The sequence below is a fragment of the Uloborus diversus genome, chromosome 4 (assembly GCF_026930045.1).
Source record: "Uloborus diversus isolate 005 chromosome 4, Udiv.v.3.1, whole genome shotgun sequence".
Taxonomy (NCBI): Eukaryota; Metazoa; Arthropoda; class Arachnida; order Araneae; family Uloboridae; genus Uloborus; species Uloborus diversus.
The window spans coordinates 46,272,606-46,295,251 of NC_072734.1; the positions used below are offsets into that span (position 1 = coordinate 46,272,606).

Genomic DNA, 22,646 nt, shown 5'->3' on the forward strand with positions numbered 1-22,646 from the left:
AAAAAAAATGCATTTGAAATAGTAGTTTAATGTTCTACTTGAAATGTACTGCTGTAGAAAATTCTTGGACTTTTTTTTGTTAAGCACAGTATAACCCCAATTCAATGATTGTCAAGGGACTGGAAAAAGGTATCATTAATAGAAAATCGTTTTATTGGGTATTGTTTAAATCAAAATTATATTGTATTTTATTTACTTTCTTGTGTATGTGGCAGGTTTTTTTTGCAGCTTGGGCTACATATTTTTTAACTTATTAACATAATTAAAATCATAGTTCAAGTTACGTAAGATATAGTTCTAATGAATGAATGAATGTTTGATAAAGCATATTATGTCACTTGTTTGCTATAAGAATTTTTTTGGAACTCTGAGATGGAATCAAATTTATATATTCAATTGGTTTACTTTGAACTGGAATTGTGTAATAAAACCATATTTTCTCCTCAAGTAATGTCGTTTAAAATCTCATTTTCTTTCTCTCTTGAAACTTTGACCTTCATTTCTTATTTTTTCATGTTGTGAGGTTGTCCCCTAAGTAAATCAAGATGCTTTACAAGATATACTTTTCTTGCTGAAGTTAGGCATTTATTTTTAATTTCATCAACATTGTTTTTCGCAAACATTTAATAAGCAAATAGAAGCTTTGTTTTGATTAATTTAATGTTACACTTTAAAACCCAAGTCTTTCACGTACTGATAAATTTCCAAATGCTATTTTTGAAGTGCGCAAAATTTGTGGTGATTTTCAATTTTGAAGAGCTGTACCATGTAAAAAGCATTAGTTCTAACAGAGAAGCATTTCTTTCTGTGTTCGGGATAACAGACAGGCTAAAATATTACCAAGATCGTAATGTGGTCATGGCAATTTTTGACAACTCTTGGTGCCACAGAATACCATTCCAAATGTTCTGTAAAAATGGGAAAATTTTACCAAATGAATAAAATAAGTCATAAAGAACTACTTAAAGTTCCGTTAAAATTTAGAAAAGTCTTCTAAATAAATTTAAGAAAAAGTTCCAAAATATATTTTAAAATACAAATTAAGTACGTTAAATTAAATGAAATGTTGGCTTTTCAAGACTATCACACTTATCTATTACACACTTAGTTATTTGCACACTTACTATCCAGTACATTGCAATATATTGTAATTTTTTTCAACCTTTTACTTATAAGATCTTCAGATACAGTAGCAATTAAATCACATAATAATAATAATAAGAAAATAAAATAAAATTAGTATTTTTACACATTGAGAGAATCCATGCCAGGTTCAAATTAATATTTTTAATTGAATTTATCTGTTTTTTTTATTTGAAAGTTATTGATTGGATTTATCCTGCATTTTAATTTTAGTTTTTTGTGTCAGGTTTGCAATAATACTGTCCAAAGTAATGGTTTCATAATAAAGCCCGCTTTAGGAGCATCTTGGAAGCATGTGCCATCAGTCTCACTTTGTATCCAAAACATAAGTGATACAGAGAGGCGTAAATTGAGTGCTGTAAAAAGCTGTAGAACTGTGAGTTATGTGTTTATTTATATATTTTATTAATGTATATTTTTATTGATTTTATTTTTTTTTAAATTAGTTTCTGATAGCTTTTAATTTTTCATATTCACATCTGCCATCGCGAAGGTTTTCTGAGAGTTCTGTCCTTTTCTGTCCAGAGCCTTTCTTTATGTCAACTACTAAATTAATGGAAACAAAATAAAGTGAAAAAATAACATTTCATAACCTGATATCATAACCTTTCAGAGTTCCCCCTGCTCTTTACAAATAGCTATAATACGGCTCTGGTAAGTTGATATATGATCTTACCCATGTTTATATCTTTTGGTGTAAATTTGAGTGTGAACAAGTTTGCAAAATTACTGCAAAAGTAACCCAGCTCAGTATAGCTCACATTGCCCTTTCCTTGAAACCCCCACACTATAAGCTGTGTCACCTTGGTTTCTTTACACAATGATAGTAATATAAAAACAATGGAAAACGTTGAACACAAAACTGATGGACCGAAAAAAAATTCATGTTGAACAAATATTGTATTAAAAGTTTTTTATTAAAGTGTACAGTTTACTGTTTGGATCACTGTATCATTTCTTGTTAATTGATTTTTCATGTTAAGCATTTTTGTGTTGAAACGTATTTCACTGTATGTTGTTTTGAAAATGATTGATTCTCTATTTTGAAATATGTACATTTTGTAAATTATAACAGCCCACCTTACATTCCCAGACATAATTGTGATTAAATATGATCTTAGGTATGCCTATAATGTAGCATTGAAGTATATATTAATGTTTCTATGGTTGAACCAACACCATTATTTATCACTTCTTGATATAGTACCCCACAGTGTGATTTAACTAATTATGTTATCATTTTAGAGGAAAAATAAACAAAAAATGGGTTGCAAGTATATTAAAATATAAATATAAATTAATTACGAAGAACAATGTTAGACGTAATTTTTGAAATGATGAAATGTGAGAGTTTCAAACATGTTTCCAAGTAAATAGAAATATTTTCTTTGTGTGGAAAGTGAATTGAATGGATGTGTTCCAAAAAAAAAAAAAAATCCAGATTTTTTGTTTTTGATAACTTTTAGTAAGGTTTCGAAACATTTTTGATCAAAAAGTGAGGGCTATGCAAAATACGTTATTATTGTTATTATATTGCTGCTTATTTTGTCTATTTAGTAATGTTAATCTTATGTTTTATGTTTCCTTTTTAGGGACTTTTTAAGGATGTTCCATTTTGTATTGGAAAATGTGGAATAAGTAATTAATACTTAAGCATGCAGAACTATTCTCCATCAAAATTTTTTTAGCTATCAATTGATGTATTTTTATTTTTATTTATAAATTGCTTCTGTGCATCTGTTATGTGTATTGATATTTTATGAATAATAAAAGCTTTTGAGCACACATAATCTTAAGACTTATTTTTAATTAATTTTTTTATCCATTGTACATTTTAAAAGCTTGTTCCTAACAGGCGTCAAGTTAAAATTTTCAAAATCTAATATTTTGATGAAAAAAATAGCAGTGCATGTCTAGCACAACTAAATTTACAATAAGTAGATTTTCGAAAAAAAAAAAAAAAAAGTTTAGTCATTTTGAAAACAGGATGAAATTAGAGGCTTTTTTTGAAAAAAAATTTTAGATGTAAGTTTTGTGCCAAAAAGGATTTAAGGGCTGTCCACAAATGATGTTTTGACAAAGGGAGGGGAATCAAAATCATAACATTTATGGACAGCCCCCAAGTCAAATTTATCCAATATCAGCAATCCTGGAGTTTCTCACAAGGATGCATGGGGGAAAAAAATTCTCCACGTGAAACAAGCAAAAAAACCCTAGATGTTTTAAATTATTTGAAGCTTTCAGAACTAACAAATGGCTTGAATGTTTTTGTTTTCGAAAACAATCTTGCATGGACACACTTGACTCTATCATAAGTGAAAATAATGATAGCAATGAAGAAATGGAATTTGTAAACAAAAATTTCTGGTAACTATCTTCAAAAAGTCGTGTATCTAAAATATATGCTGTGTTTACAAGTAAAAGTAAAATTTGCATTGGTTTGAAATGGAAGCAAGTCATTTCAATAGTTTTTGCCAAAAAAGACCAAAGGCATACAGTTTTGTCCCAAAAGAAGTTTTTTTTTTGTTCTAAATTTTTCTGTGAGGATTTTTTGACCATATAATTTAATGTTATGCATCCTAGATAGGAAATATTACCTTTCCCGTAACTCAAATTAAATCTTTCAAAACAAAATGTTTGAATTTAATCAGATTATATCAGTAAAGAGATAAAATAAAATGTTGAAACCGAAGTAATTCTATTCATAATTGTTTCAAGCGTCAACTCCATCAGAACCCTTGGTTTTAACGCACAAAGCAATCCTAATATGGTAATTTTTATTCATGTGAGATATTTTATGATCCTTTGGGTGAATTCTGCCTTCACTAGGGTGTTGTTAATTAGAATTAGTGATTAATCAATTATGTAACACGTATTTGCAATATGAACTCCCCCCATCTCACTAAAGTGCAGTGGTATTATTGGTTGCATAATGTATTAACTACAAAAAACATTTTAAGTGTTGTGGACCATCTATTTTTACACAACTATTCATACATGTTAGAAAGAAAAAGGTGAGGTCACACACATTAGGTTGAAAGCATTTTTCACTTGTATGGCAATATATATAAGCACAATTTTTCTTCTTACATCATTTGAGATTCCACCAAACTTTTTTAATGTTTTGAATTACTGAAGAATTAAAACTAGAACACTTTTTTAAAATTTTTAATTGACCTAGTTAAGCTATTTCTGAAAATAATGGTGTTCAGGATTGATAATTCAGGGTGGCGACATATCAGGAAAAAGTCAAGGCTGATATCGGAATTTCGGAAAAATCAGGAAAATTTATTGAATGAAGAAAAAAAAATTTTTTTTTGCTTTGTAAAATTAAGTACCCTAATTTCCTACGCATCTTCCACCCAATTATCTGTTGAGAAAAAGTAAAATTAATGAGATGCGATTATACACTGCTGCATATTTGTGCATCTTTTTTTCTCAACATCGAAGCATTGAATCTTAACTTACTTATTTAACACAAGATCAACTTCCTATAATTGCTTCTGTGTATCTAAAGTTGTTTATTTTACATAGCTCGAATTTACCTTTCACGAGTTCCATGCTACGTAAAATAAACAACTTTACAGGCAAAGAGGAAGCTGTCATTAATGCCTTAGCGCCCTTGCCTTTACTCATTGTCTTGAAGTAATTAGCAACTGCCGTCACGATTTCAAGAAAAAATCTTTGTTTTTAAAATTAATGCCAGATAAAAGCTGAAAAATTATTACTTCTTTGCATTTTTAATGTAATTGCTAAAATTGATTGTTGAATGAAAATCAACTTCGTTTTTTTGCCATCATATTATTCGCTGTGCCTCAAATTATACGAAGGGTTTTTTTTTTCAGACTTTAAATTTTTTTTTATTTTAAAACTAAGTTATATGTACATATATATTTTGGAATTGATTGTTTTTTGCATTTCAATGTTTTACAAAAGTAATCTAAGATTTTTTTCCCCCGACAAATAAAGAAATCATTTGAAATTGAGTTACCTTGTGTACATAAGTAAATTTGTTTTGTTTATAGCAGCAATAATTATACTGTTTAAAAATTTAGTTCGAAATTATTTCTATCTAAACTTTCTAGTTTTATCATGATTAGATTTTTTTTAAGCATGTTTAATAATTTCTTTGAATTCTTATGTTAACTGGTTACTAAAAGTAAAGTATTTGTTTTAAATTTCCAAAAAAATTCCCTGTAGATAATTTAATGTACTACAAAAAGGAGCATATTTTCAAAATATATTTTTAATTAACAGTTTAAAACTTTTTAAACACTGCATTTTATTTAATATGCAGTGGTTTTCACATAGGGCAAAACAAAGAAACCACTATTATTGGTAACGTAAATCAGGGAAATTTGGTGAATTTAATCAGGGAAAAGTCAGGGAACTTTTTTTGACAGTTTCTGTTGCCACCCTGTTATTGGACTGGCCCAAATAATAATTGGAGCATTTTATTGATGAAATAATTTAGAAGGCTGTAGACACTCCTAAATGGAGTGATAATTGGAGCATTTCACATATTGAGGCTTAAAAAATCTCCGATAAAGCATTATGATCAGATACATGATGCAACCAATTTGCCCATGTTCTCTAAAACAAAACCATTGAAACTGATAATATGAGGGTGCGGGGGAGGAGAATTACTACTTATAAAGTTAAGTAATATTTAGTTTAAGGTCCGTCATTTAGAATTTTCTGGGGGGGGGGGAGATGAGTACCAATTACATTTTTTTCAGAAAACAACAAAAACTATCCCTACCTTGTAAAAACATAAATTTTTCAGGTTCCAGGGGTGCAAATACCCCTCCCCTCTTTCAAACCTGTATAATTTGAAGTTTTAGTGTACATTCTTTGCTTGTATTATTTTTAATGCAATGATCACAAAATTTAGTTAATTCATAAATGCAAGACATAAGTTTGCATCATCATCTGGTATGCATTTTGTGTGCTTATCTATTCTACAATTTTATTTGATATTTTTTTTTTTTTTATTGAAGCAAAAAAAGGGGGAAGGAGGCACCTTTTGTTGACAATGTTATCAAATAATCATGATTTAGCTAATTGATATTTGATCGGAATTAAACTTAGCTATTATAATTATGGCATTAAGTAGGAAATTATCTGGTGTAACTTCAACAGCTTTTTTTTTCTTTTAACAGTTCTTCAAATTTCCAAAATATGCTTAAGAAGATCTAAAAATCAGCTGAATTATATTTTCATTTTATTCGCTTATATTTTATTTCTTGAAGTATAATTTTTTCTTCAATTCTGATATAATCTTTTGAAAGTATGATGGATGTATTATGCATATTTTTATAAATTAACTTTTTCATACATTCAATTACATTCATATTATCTTCATTACCGTTGAAGAGAAATAAGAAAAATTTAAAAACTTGTAGTGATAACTTTTCAGTTGTGTTAGATTTGTATCTGTGTCTAAAAGGAAACCACTGTGTAACGTTGTTCTTATCTGCATATTTGATGTCAACAAAGAAATTCTTTTGTTCCATCTTATTTGTGTTAGATATCCAGGGTAAAGGAAAGCTTTTACATTTAGAAGGAACAACATCACATTTGGAAATACAGTGCAGAACCTTTTATCCGGGAAACCAGAAAACCGGCAACCTTTTGCCAATTTTCCCGCCATTTTTAAAAGTGTATTTTCGGCTTTGGCAATTTTTGAAAAAACAAAGCTTTTTTTTTTTTTTTTTTTTTTTTTTTTTTTTTTAAATATCTAAAAGAAAATGAGCGAATGAGTTAAAAATGAGTTAAAGCCGTTTGGAGCGTAAGTGACCTCGGAAACGTGCGGGGAAACACCGAAAACCAGATTTGCGAATTTTTTCGATAGTTGATGGTGGAATCTAGAAATCGTTAAATGCAAGACTCATAAATCAGATTTCTATTGGTATGAACTTAATGCTTAATGCTTAAGTTATCAAAAAAAAAAAATAGTTTAAAAAAAAGCGCGTTCAAGAAAACAAATTCTTTTATACAATTTAGTAGAAAAATCGCACATTTATGCTCAAAAACTTGTTGCTTGCCCTTCCCTTCATTTTCTTTTGTTTTAAAAACATGGAAAAGTGGTTTTTTCTCCCTTTTAAAAATAAATGTGAGGGTCTCAGGTCTTATGGATAACTTTCAACAATAAGCATTTCTGAACTGTTTTCTTCTTATTTTAATATGTATTACTATTTATTATAGTAATTTAAGTTTCATAAACAAACGACCAATGGCGCTTTTTAGCGATCCAGAAAACCGGGAAATTCAGATATCCGGGACAGCGATGATCCCAAACTTCCCGGATAATTGGTTCTCTACTGTACTTGAAGGTAAGGGAATTATCTACATCTGCCTATAAAACGTTACCATCAAAAATCAGTATAATTAGCTTTCAATTTTTAGTATATTTTATTCCTACTTTTATGACACTGACATACTTTCCTTTTTGTGTTTTAAAAGTGTTGAAATATTAAAACTGCTTTAAAAGAAATTTTTACTAGTATAATTTTTAAGATTTGACCTTTTCGGAAAATGTGTGTGTGTGTCTCAGTGTAAGTAAACGTTTTGAGGGTGCTTTCAAAAAATAATGCAAAGAGCTTATCAAGAATTAGTACACAAATGAAACCCAATGGGAATAGGTCCTGATAGGCTTTTGGGTCAAATTTCCTTCCTTCCTGTTTTTCAGTTTTGATATATTTAAAGAGGAAGAAATTTTAAATGTCAACGAAACAGGGGTTAAACCATTAGAATATTTTGTGTGACATATTATATGAAACTGTATGTATATGAAAATTATACATCTAACTTTATAATTGAAAGCAAAAATAGCACTTATTTATTGGTTTGCTTATTTTCTAAATTAATGCATTTTTCACAAACATAACACATTATGAATTGAAAATATATGAAATATGTATGTGGATATCCGTGTTTTCCAGTAATTTGCTAACTGACAAAATTTTTGCATTTAATTTAAGCAAGACTCATGAAATGAGCTGTCCACGCTCATGCGCAGTCACTGTGGCATATTTGTGAAATCAGTGATTTGACGTTGAGTGCAGTTGCCTACATCTCCTGACATATTCAAATTTAATGACTCGGTCTATTTATTTATTTATTTATTTTGCTTGGTCATAACATACGTTATTTTGTCTTTTTAATGAACTTTTAAACAAAACTAGGTATTAAACAAGACTAAGAGTTCCATCAAGAGAAAGGTAAATCACCCAAGAATTAAAATTATCCCATAAAACTTAAAATAATCCACAATTTAAGAAAAGAAGTAATTAAACAAAACTGAAAAGCTAGAATAAAATAGCGCACAAGCTGTAAAGCATAAAAAAACCCATGAAAATGTTGAATAATCCAGTCAAATGAAAAAACTGTAATAGAATTTATTGTGAAGTTGTCATATACTTGAAAGCAATATAATTTAAAACATAGTATTTTATTATCCAAGCAGTTTTCTTTGCAACAGAGGGGATACAAGGATTGCAATAAAATTTAAACGGCCCAATTCTCGCCAAACAAACATAAAATCTTACTGGTCAGAAAATAACATAAAATTTTTCTTGTCATTATTGTTCCTTAAAAACACAGAACAAAAAATTGTTTCAATTGAAAATTTATGACTTGAAATTCTCAATTCTAAAAATACAGACAAAGTAATAACATCAATGCAAAAAGATGTGATATTGCAGCAAAAACATCCCATTGTAAAAATTTCACCGCCAAGAAAACCTTTAAACTCTTCCCCACAAAAAAGAAAGCCTTCATCCTAAACCGAAAAACCCTCAGCCTTAAAAAGTCATGATGTCTAGTTTGCCTGCCAAGTTTTTTGCTCACCAAGCAACCACCTCACTTAGAAAAGCTTTCCTCCAAACAAGATAAACAATTTAAAGGATCTATCCATATTTCTGAGGAGTTGAAGGTGGGAGGAGGTTCTAACAGAAGTAGGTGTGATGAAAGAGGAGAACAGGGAGGATGATAGTTTTGCAGATACTTGGCGGGCAAACTAGATATGACATTTAAGGCTGAGGGGTTTTGGGTTTAGGATGAAGGCTTTCTTTTTTGTGGGGAAGAGTTAAAGGTTTTGTTGGTGGGAAAATTTTTACAACAGGGTTGTTTTTGCTGAGATGGAAAATATACATCACACACTATACTGGATGTGTGACTACACACATACTATAATAGATGCATTTGATAGGGGGGGAGGGGTTCTATTGCCTCCTCCTACCAGTCACCGAGCTATTAAATCATTTAAATAGTGTAACCTGACCCGTCAGGGTCAATTATTCCCCCCGCTTTATGAAATCAATATGTTTTTCATGCAGGTGGAAATGGTTTTTGCATTCTTTCCTTTTAGTTAAAAGAATTCAGTTGGTAAATATCCCCTCCCCCTCGGTATAATTTGAAATGAAGGATCTGATGTATATGAGAAAAAATCAATTGGGTATATTTGAGGTTTATTTACACGTACTTTTCAACTATTTTAAATGATTATACATTTTAAAAGCATTCATGAAACTGCATGTTTGCTATCTTACAGCAGACAATATTTCTGATCTGGGTCGGGGACAAAAGAGGGAGGGGGCAGTTTAAAAATTCATTTAGACCGTCTATTTGTGCCATAATATTACTCTTATAACCTTGGACCATTCAGACATAGATAAGGCAAGTGGGAGTGGTTGTTGAGGCAGGTCTCTTCGCGGAAGAAAGTGAGGGGAGACCACGTGACTGAGACGTTTCGCCAGAGCTACAATAATTCTCGTAGAGATTTGAATGTCGTCGAATTTAATTTTTTACCTTCTGCCTTAAATATTTTGGAACATTTCTGATTCATGATGGATAAGTGGTTTTCTTTTTTTTTTTTTTCAATTTCTAAAATAAATTTTTGAGTTATGCCGATTTAAGAAGGGTTCTAAAGCGCTCTCGTAGAATAGAAACAGAGGGAGAAAAAGCGGAAATCCCAAAGTTCTCAGTCATGTGGTACACGTCGGCGAAATTATTTGATGTTTTCCCCGGAGATAAGACCAGTCGCCCTTATTGTTGCTTCAGTGCATAAAATAGCGAATGAATAGAACGTCTATTTCTCAATGGTTTAAGCTTATAACAGGGGTGCCCCCTAAGAGCAAGGGGGGCCCTCTCTCATACTGCAATGACCCCCCCCCCAAAAAAAAAGAAAAATACCCTAAAGACACCCCCTCTCTAAAAAAAATTCAATGGCGCAGTCTGCGCCATGACCTCCCACCGACCCCCCCCCCCCCCCAGGTGAGCACCCCTGCTTATTATCTCCAGAAGCTGATAGATCCGTCCTTGCGACAGATCCCTTAATCCATTTGGGACTTTTTGGAACAGATTGGCAATTTTGCTCCTATTGAACGGAACATCAACAGCAAATTTTGGCATAATATTTTGAATATGGGCGCTCCTAGTATCCACAAGTAGAAAAACTATTTTGGGGTCAAATCATTTAAAAATGTACAAGAATGGGGACTGTTTAGGAAAAGGGAGGACGTATGTTGAATAAAACCGGAACAGGAAGTCTATTTCAGAGATTTTTGAACTTTTAACTGGCAACAATCTTTAGTAAACTTTAAAGACAGCTGTGTAGCTATGATGTTTGTTAAATGTTTTTATATTGTTTAAAACTTTCCTGTACTTCTTAGTTTCATAAACGAAAGGAAAATATGCAGAATAATGTGTTTGTTGTTCTGCTAAGGGAAACATTAATGACTTATAATGACTGAATGCTCCTTATGTCATTTTGATCAAGGCGGAAATAGTCATTATTACACCTGTATTTCATTTTTTAAATTTGTTGCTTTTAAGATAAAGTTATAATTAATGTCAAGATGTGTGCTTTGCCGCTTTCAAAAGTACTTCCTCAACGCAAGACTAATAGTTTAGATGCTGAACGAGAAAATTTTGAAAGATCACAGGTAAATGACAGTTTGACAAACATCGTCACACTCTTTAAACAGAAGATGTAAACGCCTTACGTATTGTAGTTTGGGTAGTTTGGTATGCGCCTTTCATGCAGAACTGATTATTTGGAGCTAAAACACTTGAGTTCACTCTTCACGGTCGTTTAGTCATCGCTTTTTCTGGAATGCGAATTTTTATTTTTTCGTTTTATTTCCTAATAGATTTTAACACTTCCGCGGTTTAAATGTAAGAAGACGTTTGTCGCGCCTGTTCTGAAATGGTATCTTATATAATTTTTGCAGAAGCTTTTATTTATTATTTATTTTTTTCAAGCATATTATGTATTCAAAAAATTTTGAATATATTTTAATCTCGAAATGTTTTGAATAAGGGTATTTTTTTGGGAAAGTTTTGCATGCATTAGATGTTTGTTTTTACTTTTAAAGGTCAGTTATGAATAATGTTTTATAAATTTACAATCTTTTTTTTTTTTTTTTTTTTTTTAGAGTGTAAGCATTTCAAAAGCAATTAATACCCAGGAGTCGCCTGTTAAAGAGAAGCATGTTCGATGTATCCTTTTTTATTTCATTTTCTAATAATTGATAAATTTGTTATATTTACTGTTGTTAGAAATTATTTTCCCAATTCACAACAAAATTGATTTAAAAAATCTATAGTTATTTGAATTTGTATGTATATATAGTGAAGAAATGTTAATACGTTACTCTTATATAAGTTCTTAATAATTATACATTTAAATTGGTCCCTGCATAATCTAATAAATATTAATGTGTTCTTTTTATACATTTTCTCATTCATATGCTTTTTTCATTCAGTCCCTTCAAAAATGTATAAACGGTGCTTTATTGTATGTATAATCAATAAGAGAAGTCACATGTGTTTGCATGTATAGTAAACAACTATATTGTCCCTTAAGAGCATCAGCAGTTTTTTTTCTCCTAGTTTGTTGTGACTTATTTGTTAAAATTAAATTATGTATGCTTGCATAAGAATTTAGATTAAATTTTGATAGAAACCAAGGATGTAACTTTTCTTCAGTTATTCCCAAACTCTTGCAGTGTAGAAAGGGTGCAATTCACCTTGAAATCTGGAACTTACACCCTTTTTAAAATCCATGAAAAAAATGTCATAATAATAGGAGTGCTTCAGATGTGTTTGTGATCTGAAAATTTTGGGTTGCCGTTTCTCCAATTTAGGCTGACAACATATTCTAAAACCAAAAAAAATATTTAAAAAAACTTTTAAAATGTTTTTTTTTCAATGCATATTTGGAGATTTTTAAGGAGGTAGGGAGTCATTTCTTTATCGCTTCCAAAAATTTTACTTGACTCCACTATCACCCCTATGCTTATAATTTTAATGTTGCTATTCTTAATGTAAGTAGCTACGATCATTGGAACATTTAGTGAGAAAGGTGCTGGAACATTCTGGACTGTTGTAATGAAACTTCCGCTGCAAGGGAATCCTATTGTTTGTTGGAAATTTTGCCATGTATTACATAAAGTTATCAGAGAAGGACATCACAATGTAAGCTTTATTGTTTTAGCTTTTGATGGTTTTTAACTTTTGACATGCTTAACACGGAAATCTTTATTGTATTTTTATTTACTAGGCTATTTTAGATTCACAGAAGTACAGAACAAGCATAAAAGATCTCGGAAAACTATGGGTAAATATTTTATTTCTTAAACGAAAATGCACATCATATTCTTATTATTTTGAATTTTGCTTAGGTTTGTAAGTTTTGTTTCTTATTCATAAACATTAAATTTTTTCTTTTTGAATAAAAGTGCAACAAACAAATTGAAATAAATTTGTAAAATCTAGTCTAGAATTCTAATCTAGTCAAACATTTCATTTAGTCTTCATGATTAAAAGTTTCTCCCATTTTTATAAATGAGTGTTAGCATAAAAGAACAAAAAGCTTCATTATTTCTGTATGATGATCCCTACTGGGATCATACTTACATAACTGTTCTTGAGAGGTGCCATTATTAGGAGATATCTATAAAATGGTTGCTCAGGAAATCAAAATGCATTAATTTAATGAATCTTAAAAAGGACTAAGGCAAAATTTTATCAATCTAAACCGCTACTTATTGCTTGACTTGAAGAAAATAGATCATTCATAGCTTTTTTATTGCCATAAAATATTTTAAGGAAGTTTCAGAGATATTTTTTTAGGGGGGAAGAGCTCGTACTCTTGGGGGTCTTTGTGGTATTTGAGAAAGGGCAGATGAACCATTGGTCTTGGAGGATATGGGGACCCTTGCTTTTGTCTTTTCATTAATAAGCTTGCTTCTTATGTATTTAAAAAGGCAGTGCCGGATCTTTTTGATTTGTACATGAGTGGGCAAATCTTGCAACTGCCCGCCCTTATCCATCTTCCTTCACGTTTTTATATAGAGTCTAAATAATAATAAACCAATGCAGAAATATGATACATTTCCTGCCCAGCAGTCTTGCTCCGGGTGGGATCTAGGGAAGAGCACCCTCCAATCTAACAATGTAAAAAACTTTCTTGCAACACCAAAGCTTAAGTCTGTTAAGTTATTTTTTGTTTTTATATAGTATTTCATCCATCATCCTAAGATAATCGTTTCATTTTTCTGTGAAATGTGTTATAACATAAGATTATTTTGTGAGTTTATGCACTATCTCAATATCAGACAATTTCAATTTAAAATGTTCATAAATTGCTATGAAGCAAAATAATTTATACAAGCACATATTCAAAAAAATTTCATTATGTTTCAGGGACTACTGAAAGATGGCTATGGTCGTCTAATCCAGTGTTATTGTACTCTTTGGTGACAAAATTGGATTTTCACCGAAAAGTAAGTATCATGATTTAAGAGAGAAAAATTAAAAAACTCACATACCTAGAATAGTTTTTTCCTTCATTTAAACTTCTGACTAGAAAAAAGTTTGAATGTATTTTATGTTAAAATATTAAAAGCTCAACTGATTTTTAGTATAATTTAGGTTTTATTAAATAAGGAGTTAGGATTTAAGATCAAGTTGTTTTGAGACAACTTAAATACGATGAGGGATTTTTTTTTTCTTTTTTTTTATATTGATGAATCTTTATACATAAAGTCTCTCAAAAGTTCAAAGTTCCACTTAATTTGAGGTGCTTACTTTATATTTTCAGTTGCTGTAAAATGGTTTTCAGTAAAATCTGAAATAGAAATCTTTCTCTACTGTTAAACGTATTTAACTACATACAAAATAATAAAAAAACATTTGAGAGCAATTCAAAATTTTAAAAGGGGGAGGGTGGAGGGTTTGGGTTCAATACATTTCATAGGGAAAACAAACAAAATAAGTACAAAAAATGCCTAATTTCATTATGTTTCTGAAATCCAGCAGGGTTCCCCCTGATAGCCCAAATTACGGGCTTGATTCAGAGGCAAAGGCAGATCTAAAATTTTTTAAAGGATGGGGCAGTTGTATTTTTAACTTGCCTCTTATAGTACGTATCTGAATTTATAAGTTTGCTGGGGGGGGAGGGGGGGAGCTGCCACAGCATTTTATACACAATAAGTAAAATATAGAGATTTAGCTAAAAAGGTCCCCAAAATTATTCCTTTCCTTTTTCGTTGGAAGATATTCTAAAATTGCATTTTATAGCTTCAATTTCATAATCTTTCCTTTTCAATGTTTTAAAACCACTTCCCTAACATCATCAAAGATCTTCTGAAATTGAGCTTTTCAAAACTTCAGTTTTGTTAAGTACTTAGCTCCCACACTTTTTTTCAAAAATGATGTTGATGCTAGAGAATGTGCTGATAATACTTTCAAATTCAGTCTATAACAATAAAAATCTCTTTTGTTTTTGCTTTTAAAATTTAAACGTGAAATATATTTTTAAAAACATAGTAGTTTTTAATTTTAGTAGCATATTCTTCCTTTTTCTTTTTTTTTACTGAAAGTGGGACATCAGTGTGCTATCGATTGGTGAATTGTTTGTGAATGTATTAAAAGAATAGGTTTGAATTACATGTTTACTTTTTAGAATCCCAGATTTCCTGGCAATCTTTCTGTTACAGATGAAAAGTTAGATGATATTGGAGAAAGAGATGTTAATGTCTTGTGAGTTGAGTTTCAAATTAATGTTCAGAATGATACTTCACTATTATTGTTTTTAACTGATTCATTATTATTTTTTTGTTATTTTATTTTAAAAAAATATTAGTATTATTTTTTAAAAGCATTTATTGTTGAAAATAATTAAAACAAAATAGACTAAAGTCAATTTAAATTTTATTTTAGTTTCCAACTAAGCTGTGAATTTTTTTGATTACATGGATGACATACTTGCTCTACAGTTAGCAGGTAACTAGCTAATTATTTCTGAAATAGTGTTGGTTTATCTTGATGGATAAGTTTTGTTACTATCAGTTTATTTTCTTCTTTTTTTAATAATTATTTTCCAGTGTTCGGTTCTCTGGATATGTCTCGGTCAAACTCAATGACAAACTGTGGGCAGTGTCGTCTTGCTCCCCTCATTCCTTGTATTCAAGACTCAAGTCAGCTTTATGATTATACTGTTAAAGTACTGTTTAAACTTCATGCAGGTAATTATTGAGAGCATGTGGATTCACGTCATTTTTTAATTTTTTTATTGCACTTAAAATAAGTTTAAAAAAAGCCTTCAACGTTTCAATTTAGATTCTTTGTCTTTATATGTATATTAACACTCAAAAATATACAGTTGAACCTCCATATATCGAACTTCCACATATTGAAATTTTCTATATATCAAAATCCCAGCAAATTTCTATGTTCATTACATAGAAAAATTGTTTTTCTGTAGCAAAAAAAAATCTCTTTATATAGTGATTTTTTTTCGAAACATTCATAGATTTTTTTTTCCTCTTTAGACTGTTTGTCTCATTAAAGATAAAGGTTAGAGGAAAAATTATGTTCACTAAAGGTTGCTACAAAACTCATAAGGAATCTGGGGTGGGAGGGTGTGTAGATAGGTCGTTGTTTCGTTCTGGAGTTCTTTAATTCCGTCAAGTTTATTTTTAAATATCTTAGTTGTAACCAGTAACATTGTAAAATCAGTTTCAAGTTAGCCCTTTTGTCTGTTGATTATCATTCCTAGTCTTTTTAGCAGCAGTAAAAATCATTCAAGTTAAGTAGATTTTTTACTTTTCTCTCGATTTTATTGTCAAAACGAAAATCCCCTCATGTTGCGTATCAAGTTGAATTGCCAAAAAATGAAGATGTATGAAGGCGCAAAATGGAATTTCTGTTATGTTTTTAACTATTAATTTTGGAACTGATGTGATATACCCCACCCTTGGCGACTTTTTCCTGTTGGCGCCAAGAAAGCGTCGCCAAGAAAACGATGTATGACGACATATGTCATACATCGTTCTTAGCGATGCTTTTTTAGCGCCAACAGGAAAAACTCAGATAAAAAAACATGATCAAAGCACTTCAGAACACAATATATATAAAAACAACATAAAAGCACAACAAAAAACATCACGAATATATGCTTCAAAAATGTACAGGGCCGGGGTTTTTTGTAAACATATTAAAATACAATGAAATAAATTATTGTATTAATTACAAGTCGAAATTAATGCATTAATTTTTTTTTCATCATTTCTCCGGGATACGAGCCCTTGGTCTCATAGTACTTTCGTAATGAGACCTCGGCTCGCCGGCCCTGCCTCGGTCTCATTACGAAAGTACTATGAGACCTCAGGCTCGCCAGGACCTCGCTCCGCTCGGTCCGTTATCCCTCCGACTGTTAATATACATTACAGTCGGAGTATGGTCACAGTTATGTATATTTTCATGACACCCAAGGGTCGCTCCTTCCATTCAGTGTACAATAATGACACAGTTTTAAGTGTGAAATATGCACCATTATTGTGCAGATTTATTAATAAAATTCAGCATTTTTAAGAGTACAACCGAAAGAACTTTCAATTGTTAACATAAAATTCAGTACCTAAAGGAGGCACGTTAATAGAATGTCTAAATAATTCGTGGCATCGATAAGAATTAACTTTTAGAACAAAATAACCGTACTATTTCTGTAAAATTAATTTACATACAGTAAAAATAAAGTTAAAAACTACAAGAACCATTCAAGGATTTGTAAAAACAAAGAATTTTGGAAGTGAGAGGTTTTTTTTGAATTCTAAAATAAAGAACTTACCTTTTTATATGGTATAAATATTCACACTCAGTCTAAAACAATACATCATATGACAATGGCACGTTACAGATACACACCACGTTGGAGTTAACTTTTAATTAACCTTCAAGTTTGAAGAAACTGGCATTTTCTAATGTTTTTACTTCAAAACACAACTACTGAATTTAAACTAACACAAAATAAGCATTCCTGTAAGGTATATTGCACGAAACAACACCACATATCTCTCCTGCGTGAAACCCAAACAACCCAAGTAAACAAGTTTGAACAGATCTGTAAGATTGCCTTCGGGTTGCTAAACACAGGTTAGTTTGGCCAGGGATGCCATGCATAAAAAATTATCGCCTCATTGGCGAGAAAAATATTTTAATTTTGTGCAAAAAAATCGAATGTCGCCAAATGGGGGGGTATATTACATCTGTACCTTAATTTTCATTTAATCCGATCCCTGTATAAATTAAAAATTTCTTTTCATACATGAAAATTAACTTTAATTTTAATGTTTAGGAGAGTTTTAGGGTAAAATAAGATCGTTTCTTTCGAAATTTCTATATATTGAATTTTTACCAGCAATTAACTTCTTCAATGTATGGAGGTCCGACTGTAATTTCCATTTATAAAATTCATCTGCTCTCTTTCTGTCCCCATACTAAAAAATGTAAAAATTTAGCATAAAGAGACCATTAAATTTCTTTTTCTGTAAAAGAATAATACAAGAGTGCGCAGTAGATTTTACTACATTAGAAATCAATGTTTCTGATATTACCATTGAGTTAATGTGAGAAGGATATAGATTTCATTTGCAGGTAGTTATCAGAATAATGGAAACACTCTGTGACAAGTGTGCTGGGAATCGCTACTCTGCCATAAATGCTGTTGATAAAGGTGCCTTCTGACTCTAAGCACTCACACTGGTGAATTCAGATGGTGATTGAGTTCTCTGGTCATTTTTGCTGATATTGTTTGCTTTTTAGACATTACAATCCTCTTCAATACCGTCTCGGTTTCTTTCACTAAGCTTCTCTTTGAGTCCACTATTTTGCTTTTGGCGAGCTTGTCTTACCGCGCTGCATGTATGCCGTCATGACTTTAAATACTGTATGTCTAGAAACATCAAAAAGTTTAAATGTTTCAGTTACACTTGCTTTTCAGCTAGACGCGCTCTAACAATTTGACCTCTTTTAAAATTTGAGAGGTCCGATGTTTCACGAGCTTGAAGAAAATCCAACACGTCCAGAACTTCAGTTAATCCACCATATACTACCAGAATATGTACATTGCTATTTATGAAAAACCAGATGTCTAGTTTTATTCTTTATTACGTTCGAAGCACATTCAAAAATGTCACTTTTATTCACAGGGGTTTCCATTATTTTGATAACTGCCTGTATATCACATTATATTTGTATAAAGTTTAAAGAATAATATTTTTACATTCATTTGTGTAAGATTTACAAGAAACATAATGGGTTTGTAAAGATATATAGAGTTGTGCTGGAAGATGCACAGTATTGGACATATGTAACATTTCTGGTTTAAAAAAATCATTGTCCTTTCTTTTTTAACTGCTGGAGTTTTATAGTTTATTTCTTTTTGAATTTTTATTCATCTGTTTTAATGTTTTATGTATTTATATTTTCATTAAAATTTTTTGACTGAAGTTAGAGGATTGTTTTGAATCTTATTTTTTCAATTTCATGCTATTTATCTTAGTTGATTGTTAAGTAATTTCTTTCTTGTTGGTCTTTAATCTGTTGTACTGTAATTTGGCAAACTATTTGTTTCTTTCTGTTCAGTTTTTGTAATTCAATTTTTTTTTCTTCCTCTCATCAAGAGATTTTATGTGATCTTAAATGCCAATGAAATTTTTATGACTCTAAGACAGAGCAGTGAAAGAAATAAGAATTTATATCAAAGCATCATGACAGCATCTAATACAAGTTTCTAGCCACCTGGATGCCATTTTTAATGAAATCAAATATATGTATCCAAAAATTATTATTTATTTATTTATTTTTTAACTAAACACACTGCCGATGTGCACTGCTGTATGCTACATACTATTGATAGCATATTGAAAATATACAAAAGAAACAGCCTTTTTTAAGGACAAAATTGATTGTATTTGAAAATTCATATTACAAATTTATCCTTCGTGCCAATCGCAGGTCATAATGCAAATGACTTGGTGAAGAAAAGCTTTAATGTGAACCAAAACTTTAGACGTCAAATTTGGCACCTAGGGTTTGTAATCAAATCAAAATTTTTAGTCTCAAAATGCCACTTACAGCGTCTTATTTCTAGAACTGAGGCAGAGTAATTCAAAAGCTTACAATAAAAGGTTTCTAAAACTTTTTTTTTAAGTATATTGTTTAGTGCACGAAACAAAGTAAAAATAAACTCGGATGTCCAATGAAAACTTAGTTTTATCATTTTGAATTATAAAACTTATTATCATTTAGAATTATAAACATTATAAAAGGCTGTAAGAAATAGTTTTCTTAAGTGTGAGAATAAACCTGTAAAAGTTAAGTTTTTCACTCACAAAAAGTTATTTAAAAAAAAGAATTGTTCATTAATTTTATTTGAGTATGCATTTTTCTTGCAACTTTTATTTTACTGTCCCAACCGATTTGTAATTCTGATTTATAAATTCAAATAAAAAAGATCTTGCCTTGTAGCAGACCGCAAAGAGTTCCTATTTTTCCCACTTTTTCCTATTTTTTAGAGCTCTCTCCTTATTTTCTTACTTTTTCCCTTTTTTTCCTACTTTTTCTTTCTTTGGTATAGCACTTCTAATTGTACATTGATTCTGATTTTTACAATGCCGCACCGATAATTTTTTGCATGTTTCTATTTTGAAAAGCAAAAGAAACAAGCGAATCCTGAACTTTTCATTGACTGACTACAGTAATTTCTGAAAGGAATGCCGTGGTGTCTGCGTTAACAGTTAAATTTTCGTGACTTTTTTTTTACCGTTGCTGCGTTTATGATCAACTTTTCTTTTTATCGCCCCGACTTCAGTCCTACTGTTTTAACGAAACAATAAAGAAATGGATACCGGCACATTTTGATGCAATTATATATTAGTTACCCATCACTTATAAGCTTTAATTAAAATAAATGGCCGACTGTTCAAAAAGTGCGGGAAAAGCCGAATTTCCTATTCACCAATTTTTCGTATAGATGATTACTAGGGAAACGGAGCTCTCTTTAAACAGAAAGGCAATGTAAAACCTTAAAATGAATGTAAGGAAGCAAAAAATGAAAAACCTGTACACTGTACATATTTTCTTAATGTTAGTGCAAAATAAAAGCGACATATAACAGAAATTGCAAAAACAGAACACTTCAAAAATAATCGCAGAAACTAACTTTTTTCATACATAAATATGATTATTGTTCATTCTAAATAGGAAACATGATTATAAAATTTCAGTTTCTTTTCTTGCAAAGAGTGTTTTCAAAAAAAACTCGGCAAAACCTAGATGGGCAAAACGTCCCCGATTTTCGGAGAAAAATCAGAAATCAATTTAAATGCGAGATTCCGTTTTTATTAGTTCATTTCACATTTTTAAAAGTTGGGGGGGGGGATGGAGCCACAAGCAAATTTGTACTGTATTTCTTTTAAATGGGTATTTTCTAATCTGATGTATCATCAATATCAAGGAGTTGCTCCCCCCCCACCCTCACTCTCAATTTCGTGAACACTTTCTGAATGAATATTTTTGTTGTATGGTGAGGATTGAGTAAAAATGTTATGTTTATCATGCATGGATTTTTCCTTTTTTTTTCCGTGACAAAATTTTTGGAAGAAGGAGGTAAAAAATCATCAAACCAATGAAGCAATATTCGTTTTTATTGCTTGATTAACCCGTTCGCACCCAGCGTCACGCGGACGCTACGCAACGATTCCTCTCCTATCAGCCCAGCGTCACTTATCCGCTACGCGCTCTGATCGACGCTGTAGTCCCAGCGTCACGTATATGCTTTCTCGAAATGGAACGATTGAATTGAATATTTAAATGATACTAGATGGCGCTAAATGGCTATAACTTTGATCATATTCGAGTCACATGGTATTTGACCTTCATGTACACGCTTTAGTTTCTTATTTGGGCCTCTCAATGGGATAGATTTTTTTTTTATGTAAACAACAGTGAATCACTGCTCTGCGCATATGATTTATGAGGTCTCAATTGCTCTTGCTTATATCTTTGCTTCTCTTTTTTTTACGAGTAATTGAAAGAGATATACATCTAGCTGGATAAATTATGGGGGAGGGAAGGAAGGTTAAAATATTTTCGCGTATGTGTTCCAGACTTTTGGGATTCTCCGTTCAATGAGAGTAGAGGAATGAGTTCAAGAGGCCTGAAGTTTATGATTATTTTTGAATCCTTTCTGATATTGTTCTTCTGTATTTATTCTTTTTCATTTGGGGATGGGAAACTGCAATAAAAATGATTAGCGAAGTGAGTGAAAGGGAATGTTTTCGAGTGAATTATGAGTTGAGTGAATTCACTCGAACATATTTCGAGTGAATGATGTTTTGAGACTTGTCGCGTGGGAAATATAACTAGTTTAAATTCGTTGACCTAAGTTGTTTTAATCAAAATTACATAAGGAACATATTTTTTTGCTACATTTCTTTTTCTTTGATTCCACACTCATGATGTCAAACTCTAACTTTGTTTTTGTGCACATATCATTTTAATTTTGTGCACATGGTTAAAGTTTTAGTATTCTACTTATTTCGTTCCTTCTAATAATGTAATAGTCTTTATATTAGTAATTAGTAATCAGTAGTACATTGTTTAAACAAAATTAAAATTTCAAGCCATTATTTTGAGATGCTGATTTTATATGAATATTTTTGTTCAGTTAGGCTTAACTGCTGTAAATGCTCGGAGCCGATGGCGGCGTTCCATTTTAGAACGTTCGGTCCCGTAGCTGCGCTTCGTTTTCCGAGCGCTGGTCCTCAAGGGGTTAAAATTAAAACTGCCCTGTCATTTTGATTCCCCCCCCCCCTTCCGTGGATGGCTAGTGAAATATGTATACTGAATGCAAATTTTGTCTGAAAACAACGAAACGGCACAAACTTGTATATTGTTAAACATTAATTTTCTAAAGCGAGGGAAGGGAGAAATTTACCCCACTGACCCCCCTAAATGACGTTCCTGAAGAAAGAAATTTTTGAATGCTAAAAATATATAACAATACAAACGCTTTAGTTTATTTCGTTATTTATTCAGTTTAATTATTTTAGTATAAATTTTATGTCTCATATTTAAGAACAAATTTATTTTAGTTCTGCAGTTTCAGTCTTTTTTTCTTTTGTTTTTCAAATTCAAACATCTGCCCCTGT

General features: G+C 30.9%; 1 protein-coding gene across 1 annotated transcript in view; it reads left to right on the top strand.

Moving 5' to 3' along the window:
• The first annotated feature begins 10,998 nt into the window (after positions 1-10,998).
• Positions 10,999-22,646, top strand: part of LOC129219721 (huntingtin-interacting protein 1-like) — a 62,661-nt gene continuing 51,013 nt past the window's right edge. Inside the window, 10 exon segments of the mRNA XM_054854008.1 lie at positions 10,999-11,090; positions 11,583-11,646; positions 12,482-12,624; positions 12,710-12,766; positions 13,855-13,900; positions 13,903-13,934; positions 15,116-15,192; positions 15,373-15,391; positions 15,393-15,435; positions 15,537-15,677. Of these exon segments, the coding sequence (XP_054709983.1) occupies positions 11,004-11,090; positions 11,583-11,646; positions 12,482-12,624; positions 12,710-12,766; positions 13,855-13,900; positions 13,903-13,934; positions 15,116-15,192; positions 15,373-15,391; positions 15,393-15,435; positions 15,537-15,677 (709 nt within the window). The 5' untranslated portion in view covers positions 10,999-11,003.